Genomic DNA, 18359 nt, shown 5'->3' on the forward strand with positions numbered 1-18359 from the left:
AAATCCTTAATTACTTTGCTTGGTTTTAAATGAATTCCTTCTCTACGCTTTTTAACAATGCTGTAGTTTTTTGTCAGAACACTTTATTAGCGAAGATGGCAATTATTTGTACACTGACAAATAGTTTCAGCAATTAGAACTGTCGTCTTCAGATCACTTAGTAAAAAGTAGTATAGACTTTATTCATTCTTTTTAATTTACGAGAAACAAGTAGCAGAGCTATGAACAATGTGTTGCTTCTAGATCAGCAACATTATTATATTTCGTATTTCTTCAAACGTCGACAGAGACTAAAGAAGCATGTTTAGACTACGATAGTAAAATGTTCACGAGTTCATGTCTTACTATTCACGTCTGTTATACATCGCTTTTGCTTCCAGGTCGACAAAGCGAGGCGAATCCGACACGGAAGCTACCTCGGGCGCCGGCACGCGACACAAGGTGGTGGTGATGGGCGCCGCCAAGGTGGGCAAGTCGTCCATCATCTCGCGCTTCCTGTACGGCACCTTCTCGGACAAGTACAAGCGCACGGTGGAGGAGATGCACCACGGAGAGTTCAGCGTGGCCGGCGTGCGCCTCACGCTCGACATCCTCGATACGTCCGGCGCCTACGAGTTCCCCGCCATGCGCGCTCTCTCCATCTCCTCGGCGGACGCCTTCATCCTCGTCTACGACGTGAACGACGCGGAGACGTTCGACGAAGCGCGCGTGCTGCGGGACCAGATCCTCGAGACCAAGGCGGGAACGCCGGCTCCTATTGTCGTCGTCGGCAACAAAATCGACCTCGCCGAGGAGCACCGAGAGGTGAGTCCCAGCGATCGAGAATGTGAACTAATCCACCACCAAATCTCCTTTATTTCGGAATAATTGCAGTCTCTGATGTGAGGGCAGTGTGACATATTTTATTGAACCACTAAACGTTTTCGAAGCTAAGCGTCCGTTTTCAAGGGCTATGTGATACTATCACACCATTTGGAGATGTCTGACCCAAATCTTTTGTGCTACGGAAGGCAGACAGTAGTTGAGAAGTGAGACAAGATTATAGCCTAGTCCCCATGTTATTCGCAGTGTACGTTAAATGTCAGATGTGTGTGTGTTAAGCTGGATGTGCTTGTTTTCCTGGTTCTGGGAGGCAGTAGTATGCACATTCATCTGTGGAGAACATCAGTCGAGAAGCTATTTCTAACAGTTTGCCTGTGACAGCATCGCGAGAGATGCAAATGGAAGGAGTGGGGCCAATCTTTTCGTAATGAAAGTAGGTTTTGTCGCGACGTTAATAATGGGTATTTTCGAGAGCAACGTCGACAAGAAGGGCAACAATTACCAGTTAGTATCGATAGTGACACACCGCTACTGACATCTCGTGATAGTCGATGAGGTACCGTCTGATCTCTGCATTTCTAAGAGCAACAAAAGAAACTTTTACAGTGTATCTAATATCTTCTCTATATACGGAATAGAAATAAGTAACTAACAGAGTTGCCCTTGACATACGCCATAGATATCTCCATTTGTGAACCACGTGGCAAAAGATTGCGCAAAGAACTAGCCACAGAATTCGAAGAAACCGTCAGGGCGCCTACATAACTAAGTAGTTACGACAAATTCTGCAGTGGACAGAACTACACAAACTCTACTAGATTCACTCAAAGTGTGCGCTTTGTCGGCCTGACTGCGAATTACGTGCTGGAAACTCTCAAAAGGTCACCTGAGTGGCGTAAATGCCACAGACACAGGGAATTATCATTTCACATCACAAATGCGAAGACTCCTCTCCTCATCCATTTTCCATTTCAGTACGAATTTCATGATATAAGATGAATGATATACAATGATGAACGTCATGTAACGCGGGAGAGAAAATCTTAGTAAGCTCAAATGTAATTAAAGCTCAAACAAAAATCTCCGCTTCTTAGCTTGGTATAGAATGGAGCTGCAATGATTATAAGAGTGAAAGGCTTTGGAATAAAGGGGAGTGTCTCATTATGAGTCCTATTCTTCGGTTGTGGTGTAACAAGCAGCCTACACTTACGCTTACTACGGCCACTGGCAGAATTAAACAAGAGGGTCTCTGAGATGAGTAGATCACCACTCTCAGTACTCTGAAATTGTGTATGTCCGGAATAATGCGTACATTGTAGACTAGTAAGACACAGAATTGCATTTTCCCTAGTTATTATAGTCAACGAAGAAAAATTAGGAGAAAAATTTCATGTAGGCAACAGTTTAGAAGGAAGTGTCATCGACAGGATACCAAAAATCCTGATCGTTTGCGTATGACCGCGGGGGTGCTGAGGGAGGTGGGGTCGTTTAAAGGTAACTTTGTTCATGTTATTTTCAACTATGTCGAAAACAACGGCTTCTAGTGAAAATTATTCTCAGCATAAAATTAAACTACATTAAATTTCCAATAAAAAAGATCATTTCATTTTTTCTCTAGTGCTAACAATTTCAGCATTACAGGGGATGTGATATCGCTGATTATGAAAAAACAGGTTTATGCATAAAAGTAATATTTATTGTTAAATAAAGAAGGTTAAGAAGAAGTATTATATGTGTCTACCACATCTAAATACAATAGAACAGTAACAACGGCTAATGTGTGTTCTGGGGTTAAGCAGGGTAGAAGGGGACAGTGGAGGTTAGAACTGTGAGGGAAGGTAGGTCGGTGAATTGTCGTCGTGCATTTACCTCTTTCAAAGGTCTGCAAATCTGAAGAGCGAACAGGCGATATCCTACTCTCTCTATCGCACTATCTCACTAAAGGGTTTTCACAAAGTTGTACCGAAGCTTTCGCGGATCGCCTTATGAATGGCTGGCGAAACAGTGTGCAGAAATGCCCAGGCACATTTATTTTTCAGAATATGGCTAAGCACTAAAGGGAATACACATATGTGAGTTACTAATAATACAAACTTAAGAAACACATTGGTCAGAATCTACGTAAATCTCTGCACACTGTTGTAGAGGGGTATGAAATGTACTTACACTCCTGGAAATTGAAATAAGAACACCGTGAATTCATTGTCCCAAGAAGGGGAAACTTTATTGACACATTCCTGGGATCAGATACATCACATGATCACACTGACAGAACCACAGGCACATAGACACAGGCAACAGAGCATGCACAATGTCGGCACTAGTACAGTGTATATCCACCTTTCGCAGCAATGCAGGCTGCTATTCTCCCATGGAGACGATCGTAGAGATGCTGGATGTAGTCCTGTGGAACGGCTTGCCATGCCATTTCCACCTGGCGCCTCAGTTGGACCAGCGTTCGTGCTGGACGTGCAGACCGCGTGAGACGACGCTTCATCCAGTCCCAAACATGCTCAATGGGGGACAGATCCGGAGATCTTGCTGGCCAAGGTAGTTGACTTACACCTTCTAGAGCACGTTGGGTGGCATGGGATACATGCGGACGTGCATTATCCTGTTGGAACAACAAGTTCCCTTGCCGGTCTAGGAATGGTACAACGATGGGTTCGATGACGGTTTGGATGTACCGTGCACTATTCAGTGTCCCCTCGACGATCACCAGAGGTGTACGGCCAGTGTAGGAGATCGCTCCCCACACCATGATGCTGGGTGTCGGCCCTGTGTGCCTCGGTCGTATGCAGTCCTGATTGTGGCGCTCACCTGCACGGTGCCAAACACGCATACGACCATCATTGGCACCAAGGCAGAAGCGACTCTCATCGCTGAAGACGACACGTCTCCATTCGTCCCTCCATTCACGCCTGTCGCGATACCACTGGAGGCGGGCTGCACGATGTTGGGGCGTGAGCGGAAGACGGCCTAACGGTGTGCGGGACCGTAGCCCAGCTTCATGGAGACGGTTGCGAATGGTCCTCGCCGATACCCCAGAAGCAACAGTGTCCCTAATTTGCTGGAAAGTTGCGGTGCGGTCCCCTACGGCATTGCGTAGGATCCTACGGTCTTGGCGTGCATCCGTGCGTCGCTGCGGTCCGGTCCCTGGTCGACGGGCACGTGCACCTTCCGCCGACCACTGGCGACAACATCGATGTACTGTGGAGACCTCACGCCCCACGTGTTGAGCAATTCGGCGGTACGTCCACCCGGCCTCCCGCATGCCCACTATACGTCCTCGCTCAAAGTCCGTCTCCTGCACATACGGTTCACGTCCACACTGTCGCGGCATGCTACCAGTGTTAAAGACTGCGATGGAGCTCCGTATGCCACGGCAAACTGGCTGACACTGACGGCGGCTGTGCACAAATGCTGCGCAGCTAGCGCCATTCGACGGCCAACACCGCGGTTCCTGGTGTGTCCGCTGTGCCGTGCGTGTGATCATTGCTTGTACAGCCCTCTTGCAGTGTCCGGAGCAAGTATGGTGGGTCTGACACACCGGTGTCAATGTGTTCTTTTTTCCATTTCCAGGAGTGTATTTATTAATTTAACCTGATTTGATTAGGGCCATCAGACCCTCTCTTACGTCGGAACAGGGTTTCACACATACAGTATCTTTATTTACATCGTAGCTACCTAAGAAATAACAGTTTGAATAGAACTAGTATTAAATTGTTTTGCGTGTCTATAGTGAAAATGTGACTAAATAATAGTGACTATGAACTTACAAAGTGAATACTGGTAGTACTCATACTGCTGCTGCTGCAACTGATAATAACAGCAGTAATGATAGTAATGACAATAATAACAGCAATGATAGTAGCAGATGTGGAAGGAATTTGTTGTTGTACAAAGTAGAAGTTTTCTGACTTAGCGAGTTATGGAGAAATGAAATATACGGAGACTTCACCAGCTAAGAATACTCTGAAATGAGAAAGAACTGGTTGGAGAGAAGGATGTACAAAGATAACGACTGCGTCCAGGGACATGGTAATCATTATTATTGCTTTAGCAGATATGTCATAAACTATTTTCTGAAGCTGGAGATGTTATTCAGTTCTCTAACACAATGATGGAGGTTATTCTAGAGTAAGGTTCCTGCTACTGAGAAAGAGTCCAGGGAAGTGGCTGTGCGATGAAGTGGGACAAAACGGATTTTGCTCTGGTGGGAACATGTGTTTCTGCCATGTTGTTCAGATAGGAGCATTATGGTCGAGGAAGGTTGTGAGGAACAGAGTACGTTGATAGCACAGTACAGGAAACAGAGAGCATGGAAATCTCTACGCTTGTCTGTTCGAACCAGGGTGAAATACGACCAAAGAGTCGAACATCACAGATATAACACACATAGGTATTCATAACCAGTTCCAGGCGCCGTGAGCTTTCCTGAAAAAGATCGCGCAGGGTAACATCACTGTAGTCCATAACTGGAAGTATAAGTGTTCGTACAAGTTTATTTTCCAGATCAAGAGGGGTGGGCTTTTTATACTTACATAGGGGATGGAGAGATGTGTGCTGAATGCATGCTTGCACATTGCAATTACGTGCTCAGTCCAATTTATATTTTCATCTACTGTTACTACTGCTATCTTTGCTCAGGAAGAGAAGTTGATAATTGTTATTTTTAGGTTTAACGACAGTAGGGATCCCCGATATTTCGAACTTATGAGCCTAGAATGACCAACCAGTACCGCTTGGATTTTCGATGGGTCGAGTTTTAATGATATATCCTGCGCACATACTGATAGTGCACCCTGGTCGGTATTGAGATTATTGATAACTGTCTTCGGGCTTATTGGTTTTGCACTAAGATACCACTGGAGACCACCAGCGCACATGTGGTATCTGCAGTAGGATAAAACTGATGACATCACTGACATATCACGAAAAGAGTATAGGACCTAGTACAGAACCCTACAGATGACAAAATGGTAGATATCGAAATAGACGATAGAGTAATAGAGAAACAATTAAAATCGCTCAAAAGAGGAAAGGCCGCTGGACCTGATGGGATACCAGTCCGATTTTACACAGAGTACGCGAAGAAACTTGCCCCCCTTCTTGCAGCGGTGTACCGTAGGTCTCTAGAAGAGAGTAGCGTTCCAAAGGATTGGAAAAGGGCACAGGTCATCGACGTTTTCAAGAAGGGATGTCGAACAGATGTGCAGAACTATAGACCTATATCTCTAACGTCGATCAGTTGTAGAATTTTGGAACACGTATTATGTTTGAGTATAATGACTTTTCTGGAGACTAGAAATCTAGTCTGTAGGAATCAGCATGGGTTTCGAAAAAGACGGTTGTATGAAACCCAGCTCGCGCTATTCGTCCACGAGACTCAGAGGGCCATAGACACGGGTTCACAGGTAGATGCCGTGTTTCTCGACTTCTGCAATGCGTTCGATACAGTTCCCTACAATCGTTTAATGAACAAAGTAAGAGCATGTGGACTATCAGAACAATTGTGTGATTGGATTGAGGAGTTCCTAGATAACAGAACGCAGCATTTCATTCTCAATGGAGAGAAGTCTTCCCAAGTAAGAGTGATTTCAGGTGTGCCGCAGGGGAGTGTCATAGGACCGTTGCTATTCACAATATACATAAATGACCTTGTGGATGACATCGGAAGTTTACTGAGGCTTTTTGCGGATGATGCTGTGGTGTATCGAGAGGTTGTAACAACAGAAAATTGTACTGAAATGCAGGAGGATCTGCAGCGAATTGACGCATGGTGCACGGAATGGCAATTGAATCTCAATGTAGACAAGTGTAATGTGATGCGAATACATAGAAAGATAGGTCCCTTATCATTTAGCTACAAAATAGCAGATCAGCAACTGGAAGCATTTAATTCCATAAATTATCTTGGAGTAGGCATAGGGAGTGATTTAAAATGGAATGATCATATAAAGTTGATCGTCGGTAAAGCAGATGCCAGACTGAGATTCATTGGAAGAATCCTAAGGAAATGCAATCTGAAAACAAAGGAAGTAGGTTACAGTACGCTTGTTCGCCCACTGCTTGAATACTGCTCAGCAGTGTGGGATCCGTACCAGATAGGGTTGACAGAAGAGACAGAGAAGATCCAACGGAGAGCAGCGCGCTTCGTTATAGGATCATTTAGTAATCGCGAAAGCGTTACGGAGATGATAGATAAACCCCAGTGGAAGACTCTGCAGGAGAGACGCTCAGTAGCTCGGTACCTTCACCGAAGAGTCAAGCAGTATATTGCTCCCTCCTACGTATATCTCGCGAAGAGACCATGAGGATAAAATCAGAGAGATTAGAGTCCACACAGAATCATACCGACAATTCTTCTTTCAACCAACAATACGAGACTGGAATAGAAGGCAGAACCGGTAGAGGTACTCAGGGTACCCTCCGCCACATACCGTCAGGTGGCTTGCGGAGAATGGATGTAGATGTAGATGTAGACGTTTGACACTATCTGCATCCATTGCAATTTACGGTGCTGGCCGTGAAGCATCTGGCGGAGCGTGGGGTATGAGCGAGAAATTTAAGCTGTTAAGTTTGTCAAGTGAGATGTTGAAGTCAGAGACTTCCCTGAAGTCTAAGAAGCACATGATAGTCACCGCATGTGCATCTACGACAAGCTTCAGTTCATCTGTTACCTTCATTAACGCAGATGCTGTGCTGCAATATTCACGGAAAGCCGATTTGTATTCGTCTAGTAGGTTGTTTGTTGTTAGGTAGTTTGTTAGCTGATCGAGTTCTACGTGATCTAAGGCCTTGCACATTGCAGAAAAAATGCAAGTAGGTCGGTAATCTGAGGGTACTGTGGCAACGTACTTTCTAGGTAGTGGCTTACCTAGTCCTGGTCTGGTTGAGCATATCTGTTATAGTGTTAGTATCCACTATATGCTGATCTGATAGTAAGATGACTTTCTTGACGGTATTGCAAGCAACATGCTTTAGACAGAATTTTTCGTGGCTACAGTCGTTTACCCCCATAAAGCAATTAATGAATTTCTGTTTCCGTTGACGGTTCAATTGTGGTTGTAGGTAACGTGAAGTACCGGTTCAGTTCTTCAATTGGGGCAATGGGATCCACTGCAGCTTTTACTTTGGCTATACCATGACAACGCATGTTCTTTTTCCGCAGGACAGTTGGTCTGATTCTATTGTCGGTTAATGTATGGGCATGCTTGACTGACTCTGTTCAACTTGTACAAAAATAATTTTCGGGTGTAGCGTGCAGTTTGTACGCCCGATATGTTGCGTCTCTGAGATTCATGAGCTATTTATCTCTTCACTTGGCCAAGGTGCAGGTTTCCTTCTTACTCTTTCGGTCTGTAGCTGAGCATATTTGTCATAAGTTGAGTTGGTTTGTTAGTAGCCCCATAATTTTTTTAGTTTATATCCGAGAACGGCATAGAAGACATCCCCCAAACTACTTCTTGCGCCTCAGTTGCAACAACTTCAGATAAAATAATATGTTTGTAGTCTCTGTATGTGGTCCGTTGTGGTTTCTTTGTGGGACTTCCTGGCGAGTACATCATCAAAATTATGCCACGGGCAGGTATGACAGGTGAAGATATTTGAGAGATACAAATTGCTCTGTTTGGGTATTTCGTTGCAAATACAAGTACAGTGTGACTACGTTCGTATTGATGGGTAATTCGTATGATAATTAGCAATAAATTTGAAGAACAAATCATCTGCTTAAATTTCACTCTGGAAATATTGCATCGATAATTTATGTTAGTGTCACCAGCTATAATTATGTGCTCGTATGTCGATTCGAGACTTGAAAGAGCAGTTTCGAGGAACCAAACCCGCCTACTTTAAGAATTTTGTTGAGGGCACATATCAGACGCTTCCTGTTAAAGGATTTGATCTATATGAACATGTATTCCATTTCGAGGACGCCTGAAGACACTTAATTTTTTGGTTAGTTTTAACATGGTATCTCTATTTATGAAATTACTTCTACAAGACTCGTTAGAGCCTACCAGCAACCAGTTTGAGAAAGACATTGTGGGATTACTTAAACATGTGCTTACCTCAAGTTATTTCTTATTCAATGACCAGTATTTTGAACAAGTGGTCGATGTCGCCATGGGAAGTCCTCTGTCTCTCATGGTGGTCAACTATTTTATGGAAGACTTTGAGGAAAAAACGCTTCAATCGGCAAATCTCAAACCTTCCTTCTTCTGGCGATCTGTAGACGATACGTTTGTGGTGTGGCTCCACATAATAGAGACATTGTCTGTGTTTCTCCAGCTTCTGAACTCGCTGCATCCTAATATACAACTCATAATGGAAGTGGAAAAGGATGGCATTTTATCATTCCTGAACGTCATAGTCATAAGAGAAGCTGATGGTACACATGGTGTCTATTGCAAATCAACTTTTACGATACTGTGAGGCCACAAGTTGCCATCACCCTGAGCATCGCCGTAGTGTCGTACACTCTTTGGGCATAGAGCACATGTGGTGTCAGATGCCGACAGTCTACCTGGTGAGCTACAGCATCTAAGAACGGTATTCTAACAGAATGGCTATTCCGATAGGCAGGTCGCCATACATTGCGTTCTAAGCTAGTTCGAAGCAGAGATGTAAAGGGAGATCCGGTGGCACCCACAGCATCAGCGGTCTTGCCCTATTTTGGCGGCATTTCTTCAAGAATAGAATCAAGTGTGTCTTCGGCCGCCAGCATAATTAAGGATTTTATTGTGCTCGGTCAAAGATGACCTTGGCCTTAGGAAATAGGCCTGTATAAAATCCGATGCCAAAGTGGAAAATTTTACATTGGGTAGACATGCCGAACCGTGCAAGGACGTTGCGTCCGACACCGTCGTCATATACGCCTCGGCAACCTGATAAATCTGCAGTAGCGGAGCATCGCTTGGAGGCGGGACATCGTATGCTTTACGAAAAGACTGAAATTTTATGCCCAGCAACATCTTACTGGGACCGTGTTGTTAAGGAGACCCTACATTTCCGTACGGCGGACAATCGTATCCACAGGGATGCTGGATTTCAAATAAGCGCCTCCTGAAATCCATCACTTGCTGCCATTAAATCAAAACAGGGACAACAAGAACTTCCGATTCATCTCGTGACACAACGCATTACTGAGAGTTAATTAAGTATTTAACCACAGGAGCGTCTGGCAGCACAGTCATTGTCCACAGCGCACGCGCGGAAGGCCTTTATGCGGCTCCCAGCAGGGGGCACCAGGAGCGCCGCTTTCCTCCAACTACGAGCATCTTCCCGCTGTTATAATCAGTCGCGCCTTGTATCAGTGACAGCAGCAACCAACATCTGATGATGTCGAACAGTTGCATCGATGAAATATTGTGCGAGTTATACAATACGCTCCGGCGGCAAACCCGAGAAGTGTATTTGCAACATATCCGTCGGGAAAGCATGGAAAGTCACTTAACAAGTCTTATTCCATTAGACATACTGACCTTACAACGTACGTTGTGGATGTGTATTAAGTGGCTCTACTCAGTGCGTCCCACTCCACAAGTTCCAGGAGTTCCTGAATGGAACAGATTTATGAAGTCTACCGGTGACACAATAGAGAGAGAAGTGCAATAATTTTCGCGTCGTTCATGAATTCACCACCAAATGACTATAACATGTGAAACGTCCCCTTGGAACAATTATACATAACTGTGCTTAAACTGACACACAATATTTTAGCGCAACGCAATCTGACTTTCAAAAATCCCTATAAAAATGGCCCTGACTAACATTAACCTATACGTTTCACAAATCACTTACCTCACAAAAATCTTGGTTACTCGAACTACTACAATACAGCGAGCGCCACTACTGCCAGCTAAATAAAAGATTCAAACTACAGAAGGCACTAACTACTGATAGGGATAGTTAGCAAATGAAAGATTTTAATAGAGATCAAACAACGTATTTAGCTTAATATCATCAAAAGTCATAACATATATATCAGTTCATGACATCCAGTCTTACAAAGTTCAAAACTCCGCCATCTCTCTCCCCACATTCACCACTGCTGGCGGCTCACCTCCAACCATGCAACGCTACGCGCTGTTCACATCCAGCTCCCGCTGCCCAACACTACAATGGCAGACAACAATGCAAACCAGCCACAGACTGCACACAGCACAGCCAGTGATTTTCATACAGAGCTCTACGTGGCGGCGGCGTTACCAATATAAGAACCTAAACAGCCTACTTTCACATGGTTACACAGCTTTACAGTGTGCTGTCAACAATAGACAGCAGCAGGGTCTTACATTTACCAATCGGTTCCTTTCCCACGAAAACTTCACAGGTCACTGCCATCACACTTATAAATTAAGCACTTATCGACCATTGTTTATAAGGACGTATTTTACATAAATGCTCACTTAACAACTGCAAATAAAAAAGTACCCCAGTGATTCATAAGGCAAGCTGTGGAAGGATCAGTATAACTTTGTGAAACAGCTGTACTGACGTAGTGTGGTAGAGAGAGTGCGAAAATGCCAGGTCACTGTTGTTTGCAGACTCATGAAGGAGGTAAGCGTATGACCTCGACCCGGCGATCTACCTTCTCTCACACTTATAACCTTCGCTGCCCCCTTCCAACCAGTTACACATCCGAACGGTTCTGCTACATTTAGATGTGATACACACATCTAATACTTCTGCTTAACCCACTTTGCTTAAAATAAACATTAACTTTATACGATTAAAACATTATTTTTAATAATCTGTGATTTTCCCATCCGCTGCAATGCCGAAAGAGAACCATACTAAATTTACCTTTAAACGCCCCCCTCCCCCCTTCACGCTAACATACCACTGGTCATGAGTTTTAAGATGTTGTTCGTTAAATTACCTCCAACTACTGGACAAAAATTAGCGGCTACGCGAATTTTTCCCCCTGTCGTCGCTTTCTCGTTTTTCGTCTTCGTTGCGTGGCAAAAGTTCTTGACATGACGATTTCACATCTCTTCGTATTGCGCACAATTACACCTGAACCCAAGGACCAGGAAATCCTTTATTTTTTAATGTAACGCTGGTATCAGTTAATTAATGAATTATCTGTGAAAAACGTTGATGCCTTTAAATTCCTTTTTCTTCTTTTTACTCTAGTAAAGTGATCCAATATTCAGTTTATCCCCTAATGACGCATTAGTGATATTTATTATTCTTACAAGATCAGTCTGTCATCCAGAAACATCCCACGTCAAGCCATATCACAATTCTTAAAATAAAAACCAATCATTATAATCCTTGAGTTGAATATTCTGAACAAGTCAGTGTATCATCTAAAATATCGCTTCCGTTGCTTACTAGTCTAAGCAAGCTTCATTGACACTCTCTATTCGTCCACCTGTCACTGAATAAACAATCGCTACGAGAAGCTCATATCTTTTCCAGTATGCTGCGACAGGCTGCTAAGATATTAAGTACACTCAGCACTACCTACAACAAAAGTGATTATAAAAAACACAAGTTTCATATCGTCCTTGAGGAAATAAGGTGAGCTAGTTTGATAAGAACGTCAGTTGAGTTAATAATCGCGTTTTGTATCGTACTTGATTATAAGTAGTTATAAACTTATTTAAATTCAGTGTTACTGCTGTTCAGTATCTGTGAACGTATTGTTTCCCCTTGGTGTTGTGGTCTACCTGTGCAAAGAAATGGCAGATTGTTTGTTTTTATGCATATGCGATATGCTTCTTTTTATTTGCGAAGCGTCCTCACTGGCCTGTTACATGTTTGATGTACGCATGTGACAAACGTTTTTCCAAATATATTATGATTTACAGTTTTTCGGTGTTTTCTTCTTGAAGGTAAAAAACCAGTTTTTGAAATACAAGTTTCGTAAGGTTAGATTGCTGTTTGATGCTACTTACGATTTTTTGATCCCGTTAACGTGTATTTGTTGCCCTGGAACTGTGCCTCGCTGCATCCTGCGTACACCAGGATTTCCGTTCTCGACGTTTGAGAGCACATTTCATCTAAACGCTTCAGTTTAAGAGTGTGTATTTTTATTTGAAAAGGGTCTTGACTGCTTTTTTTCTGTTTACAATGTTGCCAGCTGTCGCTGTATCGATCGGCTTTTGTTTTGTATAGAAGTTTCTGATTCATATTTGAAATATGCCCGCAAACAAATGTTCTCTATGCTATTTGAATGTCGAACCTCAACTGTCTGAGTGTGCCAGTCAAAGATGATCGTATTTCGTTTTCTCCGTAGTTACAACGTGGCTGATACTAAATGTCACGAGAACGAACAATGAAAATACTTTTCGAATCTGGTTCTGCGTTAGCCTATTACATAACATGCTGATGTACAGTTCAAAGTTAGAAATAAGTAAAGAATCCTTAATCGCGCACAGACCGATGGAAACTTGTAACTACGACATGGTGAACTACGCAGATGACAGGAACCTGCAGGCACTCCGAAGTTCTGCGCTCTGATACCAGAGTTCTACATACAGGTAGGTAGTACAAAGATCATTGCCGCAAACGCTAAAAATCGGACATATTTATTTACGCAGGACAACAAGGCGGCATGGCACTTATGTGTTAAAGAGAACCCAAAAACTCATAAGTGGAATCAAACAGCAACAGAACTCTACGAACCTTGCGCTCCAGAATCTCGTTTTTTACGAGGGTGAGTCAAATGAAAACCTTAAATTTGTAATAACAACTCGAAATTTCGCGCCGTTATCCTGTAAGTTGATAAGCATGCTACAAACAGCGTGCAGAATGGCCTGTAGGTGGAAGCATAGTGAAGATGCGCACATACCGTCACAGTATCAGTATAAAGATGGCTGCCCCATTTGCGACTTGCACCAGTGAAGAACAGCGTTCTGTTATCCAGTTTTTGCTTAGTGAAAGTGTGAAACCTATTAAAATTCATCGACGAATGAAGGATCAGTATGGTGATGCATGTTTGGAACAGTAGCAAGTCTACTAAAAGAGTAGGAAGTTCGCAAATGGTGTGATTTCAGTGGAAGATGCTCCTCGTCCAGATCAGGCGCAACGAGTTGTGACTGCACAGAACATTGCAGCAGCGGGAGCCATAGTGAAGGAAAACCGCCGAGTGACACTGAATGACAGTGCAGCATGTGTACAGATTAGTCATGGGTCAGCACACCAAATGGTGCATGATGTGCTCCAGTTTCACAAAGCGTGTGCAAGGTGGGTGCCACGGCAGCTGACTTCTGAAATGGGAGAACGACGTGTTGATGCTTGTGAAGAACTTCTTCGGCGCTTTGAACGAAAAGGTGATGGCTTCCTTGCAAGAATCGTGACTGGGGACGAAACCTGGGTTCACTTCCACCAACTGGAAACGAAGAGAGCAAGCAAGGAATGGCACCATTCCTCATCACCAAAACCAAAGAAGTTTCGAACAGAACCATCAGCAGGGAAGGTTATTCTGACTCTCTTTTGGGACCAAAAAGGTGTCATTTTGGACCATTACATGCCTAGAGGGACCACTGTCACCAGTGCATCATACACAGATCCCCTAAAAAATCATCTGAAGCCTGCAATCAAATCAAAGCGACGTGGATTGCTGTCAGCAGGTGTCCTTTTGCAACATGGCAATGCAAGGCTCCACACTGCCCGTACAACAGTTGAAACAATTACGGACCTGTATTTTGAGTGTCTTCATCATTCACCACACTCACCAGACCTTGCCCCTAGTGATTTCCATGTGTTTGGACCGCTCAAAGACGCAATGGGAGGAAACAAGTTCCGTTCTGATGAAGAGGTACCCGCGCGGTGCATGAGTGGTTGCGCTGACTACCAAAAGAATTTTTTTTCTAAAGGAATTTATCTACTTTGTAAGCGCTGGAGGACTTGCATTGAGCTTTGGGGAGATTATATTGAAAAGTGATACAGCTTTGTACCACTTCTGCACAATGAGTAATATTTCAAAAAATATTTAATATTTTCATTTGACTCACCCTCGTAGCTAACAATAGGAGTATACTGAAATAACCGTAATACTGGAGGAAACACATTTTATAATCATGCAGCCAAAATGTGTTATAGATTACTGAGGTCGCTTCATAAATAAAGCGAAGCGAAACATGTATGGCGTTGTAAAACAATTGAATAAAACGTTCAATTTTTTGTGGAATGAACTGTCTAAAAGTAAGGAACAAAATAAATCAGAAGAGCATATGACGCAACGTTGTATGACGCTCGAAATCATGTACAGCAGGTGAGACTACACAGTCTACGTATTCCACCAGAGCCATATCTCTACTACTCTTTAAAGTTATGTGATTCAAAGTTAACTTTGAATTCTCAGTTGGCGTCCCATTTGCTATAAATGATTTCGAGCATTATTCAAAGACGCATCAATAGTTTATATAATCTATTTTATTTCTCACTTTCAGGAAAATAATTTCAAAAAACGTTTAACCGTTTATTTCAGAATTTTTTATTTACTCTTCAGTATCAGCCGAATGTAACTTGTTATGAGTGCGCAAAATAGCTAGATGTCCAAGGGATGGAATTTTTGACACTAGCAGTAACTGTTCGTGAAAGCGTGTCTCAAAAGAAAGTTTTGTTTCATGTGTCGAAATAGATGATGAGGTCTATTGACAAAATCTTTATTTAGTATTCAAATATTCAGTTTAGGAACCTGCTTCTTAACGTCATTTAAATGCAATCCAGAATGCTCAAGGCACTCGTTTAAACTATGAACAAAATTTTGTATGACGGTTCGGCATGTAGACACTGAGATGGCGGCCGCTTCGCTGTGGATATTTTCTTTCAGTTGCTCCATAGAAATTTGATTATTGACAAGTACTTTATATTGGACATATCCCCATAGAAAAAAGTCCATGAGGCTCATGTCTGGACTGCACGGGGCCCCTCCTGGAGATCAATTTGCTAGGGAAAATTTCACGGACTCCCAGACTAGACGCACTGGAGAAGTACGCTGTGGCCCCGTCTTACTGAAACCATGTTTTTTTTTATTATAACCATGAAAGTTTTGCAATTCAGACACCAAAAAACTCTTTTAACATCGTCACATAACGTTCCGAATTCTCTGCACGACCGCTCTCGTCCTCGAAAAAGTCTGGGCCAATTATTTCTCGGCACGACATCGCAGCCCACACGTAAACTATTGACGAATGAAGCGGTTTCTCGTGGTTGTGTTTAGGATTCATTACATTCAAGTAGCGGTTATTTTGCTTATTGATGTGACCGTTCAGGTGTAAATGAGCCTCGTCAGAAAACAAGATGCTGTTAAGTGAAGGGCACTCAATCACTTAAGGGCACCCAATCACTTCATTAACGAACTACGGCCTGTGTCTGGCATCCTGAGGCTTTAATTCCTGCACCAGCTGGATTTTGTTAGGCTACAGTTCAAGGTCTTCATGGAGAATTCGGTGCAGTGATGATCTAAAACTTCCATGCTTATGAATGGAGTGCTTAGGAGCGTCACGAACTGACGGATTTGCTATCTCCAAGGACTCGCCCGTTCTCGTTGACCTTGGTTGCCCGGATTTCGGGTTGGCCAGTGTTGAACCGATCTCCTCAAACGTTTAGATCCATTTCCGGATAAGAGGAACACTACGAGCATCATTTACATTATGCAATCAATGATCAATGCTTCCCCCGTGGTACTGTCGTCGAAGCAACGTTTTTGTAAAATTCTCGCATACAGAACGCAGTCTGCTCCCGAGAAGTGCTGAATCCCTAAGAGCCAAGAAAGCGAAGAGCGTGCCGCCCCCCCCCCCTCCCCCCGCTCCTATTCTCCTCCAATTTGTTGTGCATGCGCAGAGCTCTTCAGATACCAACTATCTTTAGGACACCTAGTTATACAATGTTTACTGAAATTAGTAATTCAGTTTTTCTTAAATACCCCGATTACCCTCAAGCAATTAAAATATTCTTTGGAAAATTATACCTCACGCTGGTCAATTTGATGCCACATTTGTGCATTTACGACTCATCTACAACTACGTCTACGTGATTACTCTGCTGTTCACAATAACGTGCCTTCAAGCTGTCTCTCTACCGCTCCACTCTCTAACGGCAAGCGAGAAAAACGAGCACTTAAATTTTTCTGTGCGAGCCCTGATTTTTCTTATTTTATCGTGATGATCATTTCTCTCTATATAGTTGGGTGCCAACAGAATGTTTTCGCAATCGGAGGAGAAAACTGGTGATTGAAATTTCATGAGAAGATCCCGTCGCAACGAAAAACGCATTTGTTTTAATGATTGCTACTCTGATTCGCGTATCATGTCTGTGACACTATCTCCCCTATTTCGCGATAATACAAAACGAGCTGCCCTTCTTTGTACTTTTTCGATGTCATCCGTCAGTCCCACATCGCACAGCAATACTCCATAATAGGGCGGACAAGCGCGGTATAAGCAATCTCTTTAGTAGACCTCTTGCACCTTCTAAGTGTTCTCCCAATGAATCGCAGTCTTTGGTTTGCTCTACCCACAATATTATCTGTGTGATCCTTCCAATTTAGGTTATTTGTAATTGTACTCTCTAAGTATTTAGTTGAATTTGCAGCCTTCAGATTTGTGTGACTTATAGCGCAATCGAAATTTAGCTGATTTCTTTTAGTACTCGAGTGAATAACTTCCCACTTTTCCTTATTCACGGTCAACTGCCGCTTTTCGCATCATACAGATATCTTAACTAAATCAGTTTGGAAGTCGTTTTGATCATCTGATGACTTTACAAGACGGTAAATGACAGCTTCATCTGCAAACAATCTAAGACGGCTATTCAGACTGTCTCCTACGTCGTTAATAAAGATCAGGAACAATAGAGGGCCTATAAAACTTCCTTGGGGAACGCCGGATATTACTTCTGTTTTACTCGATGACTTTCCGTCTATTACTACGAACTGTGACCTTTTTGACAGGAAATCACGATCCAGCAGCAGAACTGAGGCGATGCTCCGTAGGCAGGTGGAAATCTAAAATTATTGAATCAATTTGACATCCCCTGTCGATACCACTTATTACTTCATGACTCTTCATTTGGACACAAAAATTCGGAGAAAAATCACTGAGTCATTCTCCCAAATAACTAATTAAGATTTTCATAACTAGCCTCATTACTATCAAGCAATAAATTTTCTCTTGCAAAACTAGAAATTACAATGGTCACTTTGATATTACATTTGTCCATTTCTTGCTCGAGGTTTGCCTATGAAAATTCGAATAAAAGTTTTCCATCAAATCACTAATTACGATATTCTTAATTATCATTACTTTCAAGCAATTAAATCTTTCACTGCAAAACTAGACCTTCCTTTTTCCATTCGTCAAACATTTGACCATTTTTATTTACTTGCATAAACGGATAAAATCTACAAAAACGTAATAATACACACATAAAAATGACAATATAAGTTTCTCTATCTGTTGTAAATGAGATTGAGGTGGTCTAGTGGCAATCTGTATCTGAATATGGACGTTTCACTGAACTTTGTAAAGCGTACTCATCTCTCAAATATTTGGTACCATTTCCTGCTCCGTCTT

At 42.8% G+C, this 18359-nt stretch overlaps 1 protein-coding gene across 2 annotated transcripts in view; it reads left to right on the forward strand.

Annotated features, from left to right (window-relative positions):
- Positions 1-18359, forward strand: part of LOC126299516 (GTP-binding protein Rhes-like) — a 441951-nt gene that overhangs the window by 409882 nt on the left and 13710 nt on the right. For both annotated transcript variants that reach the window (XM_049991524.1, XM_049991598.1), the window contains one exon: positions 381-804. In XM_049991524.1, coding sequence (XP_049847481.1) covers positions 381-804 — 424 coding nt within the window. The remainder of the gene's footprint in view (positions 1-380; positions 805-18359) is intronic.

Source organism: Schistocerca gregaria, chromosome 1, assembly GCF_023897955.1.
Source record: "Schistocerca gregaria isolate iqSchGreg1 chromosome 1, iqSchGreg1.2, whole genome shotgun sequence".
In the NCBI taxonomy this organism is placed as follows: Eukaryota; Metazoa; Arthropoda; class Insecta; order Orthoptera; family Acrididae; genus Schistocerca; species Schistocerca gregaria.